Below are 12,759 nucleotides of genomic sequence, written 5' to 3'. Positions count from 1 at the left end.
ATAGATTGATATTATTTCTTTCAGCCCCGTGAGTGATACATGGACTGTTGTGTGCTGATTTGGTATAGCCTAATCTGGCTATCTTTGCTGTATGTTTCACTCAGATTTTTATGGCAAATACAAAGAGTTAATAAAATTGCCTTTGTGACTAAGAATTACACCTGTACAGAATGTTTCAGCATAATTTGTAATGTGGCATTCTGAAAGTGATAAAACAGATTCATTGTAGCAGTTGCAATTCCTTCTCGTCATACGTATTGTTATGCTTGTATTCCCAACTGCAGTAATTAAAAAATGAGTAAATGTGTTTGTGGTTAAGTCAATATTTTTAATCCACCATCATTGGTTACTACTTGATCTGGAACAGATTATACCATTTGATTGTCATTAAGAGATGTTATGGGTTCATTATGGTGTTTTTGTAGTCCAAGAGTGCAATGTTACATTGCATGCAGGTAAATAAAATATACTGGCCATATTTGAGATTACTCTGATATTGTGCCATTTGTATTAATCAGTTATATTAAATTTTCCACTCCACTTCTAAACTTTATTTATTTATTTATTTTTTCTCTTTCTTAAACAGTGGCATTCAGCTGCGTAGCCTTACAGACAGGTCACTAGTTGTTAGGAAGATTCAATGACATTTGTTTGGACAGATTATGGCAATGTGTCAATAGCTTTTCTTCTTTGTCATATTTGCAAATATCAGATGTATATTTGATGTGTGCAGGAACAGAACTGATCATAGTAATGGCATTCCTATGCTTGATGTGGGATTCAAACCTGCAACATCTACTCCATGGTGCAGTGACACTGTCTGCTGATCATAGGGACTGGTTTCAGTAGCCACCTGTATTACTTGTTTATTACAGTGTGGAAAACTGAACACTTATTCACAGTGGAACATATTGCCTATTTGTAATACATGCACCGGGTCTTTATTAGTGAGTTTTGAATTACTTATTCTTCACTGGAAGAAGATGACTGACTGGAACTGAGCTTCCTTCGATACAGTGCTGTTTGATTTTAATTTTCCGCAATGAATACATGAAATGAATAATCCATTGTTTTTGTGCGTTAGCACAGTAATTTGTGTACAGGCAACCTTTGAAGACAAGAAGTGTTTGTGTTGGAACACTTTTTGGAAATTTACAAACACATTTCAAGCACTTAAACTGAATAAATTGTCCTATCATAGACACAAATTAAAAAAAGAATAAAATAAAAAAAAATATAGATGCCCAGGTAATTTTTGGGCATCATAGATAAAGGATTATGTATAATTTTTGTTTAATTGACACAGTATTTGTTAATTTTTTAAACTTGTGTGTTTCGTCTCTCAAACAGATTTTAATTACAAAACGTAATGCATTTAGAAATAAGCTTCCGAGCTATATTTTTAAAATCACTGCATTTACTTTCCATCATTCTTTTTGATCCAGATTTGAAACTGATGAAGTTAAGTGTTTTATTTTTCTTTTAGTTTATATACACCATTAACTAAGTTTTAAAGAAGTATCAGTTTAATTTCATGTTTTCTGTTGGGACCCTCCTGGTTAATAGTTAAGAGGGCATGCTGAAAAGTAATCCATCTGAATGCATTAAAGAAAACAATCGTTTTTAACATTCTACATCTTTATCCTTCATATCTACATATTTGCAGCCCTCTGTCACTAAGGGCTCTGAATTGTAGCATGTAACATGACAGTGTGTAACTAAACCATGTAGGTACATGCGAAACGACTTGCTGTAATCCAATTTTAAGTTTGAAAAGTTTGTCCACACAGGTAGCACACAATCCTTCAGCCTGACAATACCAGAACACTCACAAGTGCTGTGACATCTGCAACAATCCGACACCTTGGGTTCACTGTCATCGATGATCCTCCATGCTGTCCTTGGTCTTATCTGATATTCATCTGTTTCCAAAATTTAAAGAACACCTCTAAGGACTTCACTTTGATAGCGATGAAGTGGTGCAAGCAGAGGTGAGGTTGTGGCTCCATCAACACACTTGAAACATTCTATAGCGACGGTATCAACAAACTGGTCTCTTGGTGGGAGAAATATGTGCATGACCAGGATGACAATGTTGAGAAATATAGATGTAGGATGTTAATAACATTTGTTTTATTTCAAATGGTTCAACATTTTTCACATAAGGGATTCGGAGGCATTGCTTTTCAGTACTCCTCATGTTTTCTGTGTGATTACTCAAAGCAGTGTACAACACACAAATGTAAATTACGTATCTTGCATTCATGTCTGATTTCTCAGCACATGTTCTGTTAAGAGTGAACTGCACATCTATCCAGTAGCGCAACTTTTCTGGAGTGTTCACTTACAGAAAAATTAGGAAAATAAATGCCTCCCAGTATGTCATAGAAGATTGAAGTTTCCAGAATGTCTTCCTCTGTCGACTTTTCTCTATTCTATCGTATAAGTTTCTCCAGTTTATCTTAATAGAGATAGACAAAACTTTACCTGTGCTCAGATGTTACATTAAATGAATGTTCTAATTTTGTATGAATTATGACTGTGAAGTATGGTTCACCAAGTGCATTATCTGTTTTACACAGAAAATGCCACTCTGTCCGTTTACCCATTTGCTTGCTGTAGGAGCACTGATTTTGCAACATTCAACCACACGCTTCAACTGTTGAACAGCTACAGCTGTAACCACAACATTCTTCTTGGGTTTGAGTGGGAGTTGACTGGAATTTTGTAAGATCATTGAATGTAATACTTGTACACATGGTAAAGTAAGATTGTGTTCTGTGAAACCATGCACTCATCCAGGCTTATTTCAACAGGAGACCCACAAAGTACAAATCTCCCTTGTTCACCTACAGCTTCACCCCACAACCCAGTAGCATATGGCATTTTACCATTTGGAAGTAATGTGTACTACTAACATCTGAACTCTGTCAGTTGTAGCAAAAATTTAACTTGTGCTTTAATTGTTCTCCACAGGAAGAAGAAGTTTATGTTTGTATTTATTCACATCGTTATTCAGATACAATACTTTTCCACCATGAAGGTGGTGTTGACATTGGAGACGTTGATGCTAAAGCACTAAAGTTAGATATCCCAGTGAATGAAGAAGTTTCTCTTGATGATATCAAACGCACATTACTGACAAATGTAAACCAGGAAAAGAAAGAGTAAGTATGCCTCAAAGGTTTAAGTCTCATTTTCAAAAACTGTAAAGAAACTCGACTTTGAGGTATGAGGTGCATAGATTAAATATTTTTCAGAAGAGTTTCGGATATGTGGCTCAAAGATCTAAAAATCTAATAGTTGAGTAGAAATGCAGTGAATGTGAAGACAAAAAGTGGTAAAAGAATAGATTACCAAAACTAAATATATATTAAAAAAAGGAATCTCAAAAATTAAAATGCAACTATTAATAAGGGACCAGAAAATGTAGCATATATTTTTTGCAAAATTTGCATATATATTTGAAATTCGCATCTATATTAAATAAAAAAAAATAAATGATTAGATGCACAAATTAAAAACCTTGTCACACTACATGAGAGACAAAGGAAGCCTTAGTGCTTTGTAACTGATTGTTTAAAAAATGTGCTAATTGGAACCCTTATAACTGAAATTTTTGCTTTTGCTAAAACTTCAAAAGCTTTGTTTTCCAAAATGGTCTTTACTTTCTTCGTTTGGCCATGTTCAAGCATTCAAAAATGGTTGTTCTGTGGAAAAGAAGCAGCATGTTCCCAGTGGTGAAGTGTCTGGACATTACTTGTCTTTGCTGCAGACTATTAATTTCAACTTTTTATGGGCATTCATAGCTGTGCGACAGTGCTTGATGATACTACAGATAGAACTGACAAGACACTTAGCATAGCAGTATAACAGCAAGTAACTATTTTAATGTTCAGGAAGGAATTTCAGAGCAGTTGAAAAACATGACAGATTTTGTTTTCATATTGCTATAGCACAGAGTGTGAGCACTATATAGTTGTGGATGGCCACTAGCCTAAGCAAACTAGAATTTTGACCACCAGACGGGAGAGGAACAGTATGGGGAAACAAGCCCTGCCTCCCTTTCCCAGTGCGGCAGTTTGCACGTCATCTGCAAAAGCAGAACTGTCGCACTGTCACAGGATTGCTGATCTCTTCTGGTGTTGCAAGGGTCATAATCGAAAATGGTGATGGACAAGGATCAGTTGCTACACTCATTTCAGAATAAGAAGAGAAAACAATGAGCAACGTACAACACAAAGCATTCAGGAATGGCTACCACAATGACTTGCCTGTTGAAGTTGGTAGAACTTTGTTAACAATATAGTTCAGGCTCGACCTCTAGCAGTTTTCCATGCAACCTTATATCAAAACATACCCCTCCTAATTTGCCATGTTAAGTGTCTGCACTGTACCAACTTTTGAACTTTAGCTAACAAACAAATGTTTGTGTTCCTTTGTTATAAAATGCTAGGTTGAACGGTTGAGTAATGTTGCATTATGTAGTGTGTATCTTAAATGAACCATTCAGCTGCCCACAATTTTCATGGCACCAGAGCATTGAATGCGTGAATACACTGTTACATTTGTGCACTTTTTATCTTGCAAACAGGTTTGTAAGTACATAATTTTTTTAAGTTGGGCTTTGTCAGATGATGTATAATACCAGTAACTGAAAACTGGTTACATTTTCGATAGTTATATGCAGAAAATAAAGCTATTTCACACTATCAGTGATAAAATAGTTCATATGGATACAAGTCACTATGAAATAATAGTATTAAATAATTTTGCATTTTCGCATTTTGAGGCAGAATTTGCATTTTTTGGTCCAAACTAATAAGTGATCAGGGATGCTTCTACTTACCAGGTAATAGCAAGCTGATACACTTAAGAAAATATGTTGTTGTTGTTGTTGTTGTTGTTGTTGTTGTGGTCTTCAGTCCTGAGACTGGTTTGATGCAGCTCTCCATGCTACTCTATCCTGTGCAAGCTTCTTCATCTCCCAGTACATACTGCAACCTACATCCTTCTGAATCTGCTTAGTGTATTCATCTCTTGGTCTCCCTCTACGATTTTTACCCTCCACGCTGCCCTCCAATACTAAATTGGTGATCCCTTGATGCCTCAGAACATGTCCTACCAACCGATCCCATCTTCTGGTCAAGTTGTGCCACAAACTTCTCTTCTCCCCAATCCTATTCAGTACTTCCTCATTAGTTATGTGATCTACCCATCTAATCTTCAGCATTCTTCTGTAGCACCACATTTCGAAAGCTTCTATTCTCTTCTTGTCCAAACTATTTATCGTCCATGTTTCACTTCCATACATGGCTACACTCCATACAAATACTTTCAGAAATGACTTCCTGACACTTAAATCTATACTCGATGTTAACAAATTTCTCTTCTTCAGAAACGCTTTCCTTGCCATTGCCAGTCTACATTTTATATCCTCTCTACTTCGGCCATCATCAGTTACTTTGCTCCCCAAATAGCAAAACTCCTTTACTACTTTAAGTGTCTCATTTCCTAATCTAATTCCCTCAGCATCACCCGACTTAATTCGACTACATTCCATTATCCTCGTTTTGCTTTGTTGATGTTCATCTTATATCCTCCTTTCAAGACACTGTCCATTCCATTCAACTGCTCTTCCAAGTCCTTTACTGTCTCTGACAGAATTACAATGTCATCGGCGAACCTCAAACTTTTTATTTCTTCTCCATGGATTTTAATACCTACTCCGAACTTTTCTTTTGTTTCCTTTACTGCTTGCTCAATATACAGATTGAATAACATCGGAGATAGGCTAAAACCCTGTCTCACTCCCTTCCCAACCATTGCTTCCCTTTCATACCCCCTCGACTCTTATAACTGCCATCTGGTTTCTGTACAAATTGTAAATAGCCTTTCGCTCCCTGTATTTTACCCCTGCCACCTTTAGAATTTGAAAGAGAGTATTCCAGTCAACATTGTCAAAAGCTTTCTCTAAGTCTACAAATGCTAGAAACGTAGGTTTGCCTTTTCTTAATCTTTCTTCTAAGATAAGTCGTAAGGTTAGTATTGCCTCACGTGTTCCAGTGTTTCTACGGAATCCAAACTGATCTTCCCCGAGGTTGGCTTCTATTAGTTAGAAAAACTAATTTTTGGAACTGTTTTGCAAAACAGAGAAAACGAGTGTAGGAGTTGTGTGTAGTTAAATTTTAGACAAGACGATACCCAGAACCCATTGTCCATGGAGAGAGAGAAGTACACTGTGATTTTGCTCTCTAATACTTACATAGCCTCTTTCTTGCCACAGCTAAGGAGATCTTATTACTTTTGTCACCTGCTAAATGGGTTGTTCTTTCTGTCTTGAGGCTTTTATTTATTTTTTAAATGGGTTTTATTGCTCCTGTGGTTTCCTTATGGTGACCATCTTCGTTGTTACCTATCTTGTCTTATCTACTGCTTTCTCTCTATTATTTGTGCTAGATAGATTGTTTCTGTTTTTATGTTTTGGTGTTTGTATCTTTTTGGTTCATTTTTTTTTGTTCTCACTTGTTGTAGTACACCCCCCCCCCCCAAAAAAAAAAAAATGCTTTCCAAGCCCTGTATTGTGTACTTTCCTACTATCCATTTGTGTAGTATGTAATCACACTTCCCCATCTGGCAGTGTCATTTTTCACAGTTTTCTACTTCTTTGCCATCAGCCATTCTTCTTTATTCTTTGTTGCTCTTTTTGCCATGATGAGTCCCTTAAAACAATGGCTTCACTCTCTTTACCATCATGCTATGCCTACTATTCGGTAAAAATTTGAGTCTTTCACACCTTGCAGCCTCATATAGAAGCTTTATGGTGAACTGCTTATGTTTTTGCTAATGGCCACAATTATTGCAATATTTTGAAATTAAGTAACTCATAATACAAAATTCTGATAATTTGCAATGAAAAATACGAATCACAGTGAGTTTACATTTTGTTCACATTAGGTCATGTGTTACTCCATACAAAATGTTGCTAACATATTGATATTTTGAACCTGCGATGAGATCTATAACTCTCCAGTCTGGAGGGAATGGATTGTATGTACAGCACCCACTTCTGCGTGCACACAGCTGTTTGCAACAAGAGGGGACTATTCACAACATGGGGAGCCAGCACACAGTACTTATAGTGTTCTCTGGAGGTGTCTGTAACTAGATTGAGCTACACTGGAAGCCAGCATACAGGCTACCAGCTTTCTTCATGTTTTCACACTCAGGAAAGACAGCAGTTCTGTTGCGGTATGATTCAGTTTACAGTGATTCTCCTTCCCTGCTGAATTTTACATTGTCTAAAAGAATCAGTACACAAAATTCAGACTGCACTAGCTAAAGACTTAATTTTTTTCAATCATAATATGAATGGAAAATTACATGTGAATCCCCATTTTGAGATTCATTCTGGTGTTAAACCTAATCTTGAATCATATCATTCACAGGCTTGTTCATCATTCTTACGGAGATATTTTATATACTCATCATGCTTGTACCATTTTTTTCTCTTATTCCTCCAACATCTTCCCACCTCAGAGATTGCAGAATGAGACTTCTCTATCTTTAAAAACTCTGTGCTCTGTTATAAATCTAGATCACAAGGGGTGAATTATCCTTACCATATGCTATTACATCCACATGACTAGCAAAATTTACTGTGTCTGATGGAAAGCCACTTGTGAGACAACCCATATTATACAGGTTGAGTCAGCTAAGACAGGCCACCCAAAATATTTGGAGAATGAGTAAATACTGGGTGGTTATAACTAAACAGCAGATACAGTGGGGTGTAATTATCATATGGCAGCGAAACTTGGTAGATGTGCTAATGCATTAAAGCAGATTGGATTTATGCTGGAATTACTATTAGTTCCAATTGTGATCACCAGGTGCAAATCTTGCATTGTACACTGTATGGTGCTATGATATCCACACTGTCATTTGACAAGCCATAATGTGAGTGAACAGTATGGCTATAGAGGAGAGATTGTGCACTGTTAGTGAAACTGTTGTATGTGAATGGCAGCAAGTACAGTGCTGCATTGAGAAAGTATTGCTGACTGAAAGGTCTGAGGAGAGGCCCGATGTTGCTAAATGGTTCACAGAAGATGATAATGAAATTTGGAAACACAGGTGAGCTTGGTATGGCACCTTGAAGAGGAAGGCCTCCTATCCCAGTGGAAGTTACTGATAAGGTTGCTGTTGCTGTAACTGTCCATGCTGCATGTGCCCCAGGTAGTGCTTGTGCTCATACAGTGCCGTGACAACTGTCCATCCCCTAGTCAACAGTGCTGAAAATTTTGCAGTTTATTTTACACTGGTACCTGTATAAGATACAAACAGTGCAGCAACTGAAACCTCATGAGATGCAACAACGTTTTTGAATTTGCTCTTTGGTTTCTGGTACAGATCGAAGTTGTTTACCTGTCTGTGACTGGGGAATATGTTGTGGAGTGATGAGGCATATTTTACACTACAGAGTGTAGTGAATACACAGAAATGCTGAATTTGGGGTACTGTTAAACTGTGTGTTGTCAACGAAGAGAAATTGCACTCACCGTATATTACTGTGTGGCTGTGGACTCACAAGCACCTTTTATTTTCAGTCCGTTCTTCTTTGAAGATAATACACCCAGGGGGCCTGGCAGGTGTACCATGACACCTGCACATTATTGAGACTCCTTGTACAGCATGTGATACCTGCTTTGGAAAAGCACAACTGTATAGAAACCCCCATTTTTATGCTAGATGGAGCAACACCTCATTCTGCTCGACCATCTGCTTAACACAACCTTTCACAAACATGTTACCTCCAGGGGGTTACCAGAACATGACATGCAGGACCACCTGATCTGAATCCATGTGATCTTTGGCTCTTGAATATCTAAAAGAACACATTTACCAGGAACACATTCAGTCACTACCTGAACTGGAGGCCAGTATACAGTTACACGTTGCCGAGATTCCACTGGAACTGCTGTGAACAACTGTTGATCATATTGTTTTATGGATGCAGCATCTCGTTGACATCTCTGGTGTTCATATTGAACAAATGGTGTAACTGACAGTTAATAATAAAATCATCATTATGCCTTTATCATTTGTTTGATCCTGCTCATATCCCATTCCTAATCCATTATGTATGCAAACATTTCTGTGCGTGTATCTTGCATTCACAGACCAGATTTGCCCATGGTGGCCAAAATTGGAACTATTTTTTTTCCCAGTGTAAACTGGTTCCCCACTAATGCATTAGAATATCAACAAAGTTTCACTGCCACATGATAATTACAGCCCACATGGCACCTCTGTGAGGAGCTGCTCTTTAATTATAACCACCTAGTACATTGAGATGCGGTTTTTTCCAAGTTATAGTGGACAATATGGCAAATTTCCTGCTGTTCACAGATTTGATTGTTTAAATTGCTGAATTATGACACTGGATTTGATTTTTCTAATGGAACTATATGCTTTCTTGTGTGAAAGGAGATTCTAAGAGAACTTATACAACATAACATGTATGGGATAACAGTCATAAACCACTATCCTGCCATCAGGAGAAGTGCTTTCACAAACGTCTGTCCTGTTATACCAAATGTAAGCAAACACGTAGCTCAGGTATGGTTCCTGAGTTTACCTGTGTGCTTGAAGCCCATCAGTCTGTCTTCTGCTGTTGTAGCAATCAGATAACTTACTCGTAAAGCTATTGAGACATTCACAATGTATACGACAAATGAAAAAGTTAATATCGTTTATGGTAAATGTCACCAAACTATTAGAACAGTGGTATGGTTGCATGCTGAAGAGTATCCAAATTGTATCAAGCCCTCAAGATCTGTCTTTGCAAACATAACAAAAAAATATTCTAGAAACTGGAAGTGTGGAGAGTAAAATATGCCAAGGAAAAAGGAGAGCAACTGATGAAAGAAATGAAAATAATGTTTTAGCAGCAGTAAAACACAATGCATGCCATGTCATCTTGAAAGTATGGAAGGATCAACCAAATGAGTGTTCTGTGAACACTACATTCCATTGCATTTCCTCCTCTTGACATTTCACTGCATCTACAGCTTCATGGCACTGACTTGCAAAATTGGTTATAGTTCTCCAGATTGTATCTGTGGAAAGTGGAAAGTGATGCGGTGTATCTATGCGAAATTTTGTTTAAGGAAGAGGCATTGTTTACATGGGCAAGTCAGCCTTCACAATATATGTGCACTAATCATCAGTTGAAAATCCAAACTGACTCAAAGAAGTGGATAAAAACAAAGCTCTCATTCTATCAATGTTTGGTGCATGTTACTCAAGACCCATATCAATGTTCCCTGTTTGATTGATGAGAATCTAAATACACCCCAGTATCTGCTGCTGCAGTTATCGGAAGATATCCCACTGGTCATAAGGCAATCTGTGTGATACCAACATGATGGATATCACTCCCATTCCACACTTGTAATAACACACCATTTTAAGAGAGCATGGGAACGGTCACTCAGGAGACACAAAGTGGTCTACACGCGGCCGCTCTCTCTCTCTCTCTCTCTCTCTCTCTCTCTCTCTCTCTCTCTCTCTCACACACACACACACACACACACACACACACACACAAAGTTGCACACTTCTATACTTTTATCTGTAATGAAAATTCAAACAAGAGGTCTGTTAGGAAACATTGACAACCCCCAAAGACATGAAATGCCTTATAAAACAGGCCTGTGGTACACTGAGCTCTATACAAAATTCAATATGCTGTATTGTGTCTCCAGAACTGCTTTATAGTGCATAGCTGTACTCAGGGTCAACACTTTGAGCACTTGATATGACAGGCCAGATAATAAAAAAAGGAACTGTAGCTGAGTTATGTGTTTCCTTACATTACCTGAGTTATGTGTTTGCTTACATTTGGCATAGTAGGGCAGGCATTTGTGGAACCTCTCCCCCTGACAGTGGAATAGTGGTTTACGATGCTGTTACCTTGATGCTATTTGATCAAGTCCCATACAGGGTATGTTGTTGAAGTTCTGTAAGAAGTTTCTTTCAAATGCCACTGAAAAAAGTATATAGTTCCATTATGGGGGGGGGGGGGGGAACACAGCTGTTGTCGTAATTCAAAGACTATATATGATATAAATTGCTTGTGAACACCAGTAAATTCACCATATTATCCACCATAATTTGGCAAAAACCACACCTCGATATATTTATTCATTCTGGATATATTTGGGGTGGCCTGTCTTAGCTGCGTCAGCCTGTATACTTACTGGTATCAAACAACTGTCCAGCTTGCAGTGTTCATGTAGCAACTACTAAACTGTCTGTGGGGAAAAGTGATTAGATTATGATGATGGTTGTGGTACTGTGCGAGAAGGCTTAGAGAGTCTTGTTGTGCCATGGATGAATAGACACAGTAGTGATTAATAAAAGTATAAAAGTAAATTACTATCAAAGAACATGACCCACACTATAGAAACCATAAGCCACACTGGTGATTTTGATTCTTTTTCCTTACGCAGCACTCGGTACTTGGCCGGTGAATAACTGCTCTGTGGTGTTGCTGTCAGTGACCTAGTTCCTGCTGTTGTTGATATCTTGTTTTGTTCTCTACCTTCTATTCTCTTATTTTCCTTCTCCCCTTGTCTCTTGTGTTTGTTCCACATCCCCCCTCCCACATATTACATTATGAGGCTTCTGTTATTATCAAGCCTTTTCTTTAGTTTATTTGTTCTTTTCCATCATTGTTAGTCCACATCACTAAATTCTTGTTTCCAGTATCATTGTTGTTGTCCATCTTTCTATTTTACATTTCTGACTTGTTGACTGCTTTACAGAGTCTTTGCTGCTGTGCAAAGCCCATAGTTTATTTCTGGTGGGGATAGCTTTAGTATGAAAGCAACTATATATGCTCATATTCACAAGACCATAAAAGTTGTGTTAAGTATAATTGTGAATAAGAGTTTTAATCTGAATCAGTGAAAAGTTCACTGGGACATAAATTTTCAGTGTTATGTGGTTCTCATGCTATTTCATGGAATTATATTGTAAGAAATTGATCATGGTTCTGGAAATGAAATGTTAATTGCAATAATATGTTCATTAACCTAAATGCACTGTATGATCTCTGAATTCTGAACACACAGTCAACCTGTAAATGTGGTCATGTGCATGTAGTATCTACAAGAAATTGTTATGAAAACACACTGTGTGTATTGACAATCTGTGGTTAGTGTTTAAGTGATTTAAGGCAATGAAAATATTTATTGGTCTTTAGTGACTAACAGATCACCAAATCTGGAGGGCTAATGTCTGTACTTGGTGAAGTGTTTAAGAGCTACTGCAATTAAAGTATACCAGTGTTTGACTCGCCCAATTAACTTTGTTACTTACTGTGTGCTACATTTTAACATACCAAAGAAAAATCTTTCGTTGTAGATAGTACTAAACAGTTTTATATTTTCAGGTGATGCCATTAGACATACTCTTGCACTTATTTTTAAGAAGTAACCAGATTTGTTAAAAAATGTCTTAGGAATGTGTAAGTTACTTTGAAAACCGCCCTTCCATAGTTCATCCTAACCCCACAAAGCCTATTCTAGACATACAGTGGTTGGACAAAAATACAGAAATACCAAAAACACAACACATTACTTTGCCTAATACAGTGTATGAAACCTGTTGGCATTCAAAATAGCTTCCAGTCATGTCAGGATGGATAAATGCAGATACTATATGGTTTTCGAGGGAATCTTTCACCATTCT

At 37.4% G+C, this 12,759-nt stretch overlaps 1 protein-coding gene across 4 annotated transcripts in view; it reads left to right on the top strand.

Moving 5' to 3' along the window:
* LOC126248678 (ATP-citrate synthase) overlaps positions 1-12,759 on the top strand; it is a 187,489-nt gene that overhangs the window by 94,138 nt on the left and 80,592 nt on the right. For all 4 annotated transcript variants that reach the window (XM_049949942.1, XM_049949943.1, XM_049949941.1 and 1 more), the window contains exon 4: positions 2,977-3,167. In XM_049949942.1, coding sequence (XP_049805899.1) covers positions 2,977-3,167 — 191 coding nt within the window. The remainder of the gene's footprint in view (positions 1-2,976; positions 3,168-12,759) is intronic.

The sequence above is a fragment of the Schistocerca nitens genome, chromosome 3 (assembly GCF_023898315.1).
Source record: "Schistocerca nitens isolate TAMUIC-IGC-003100 chromosome 3, iqSchNite1.1, whole genome shotgun sequence".
Lineage (NCBI taxonomy): Eukaryota > Metazoa > Arthropoda > Insecta > Orthoptera > Acrididae > Schistocerca > Schistocerca nitens.
Note: the sequence above shows the minus strand (reverse complement) of the source record. Positions and strands in the feature narration are given on the sequence as shown.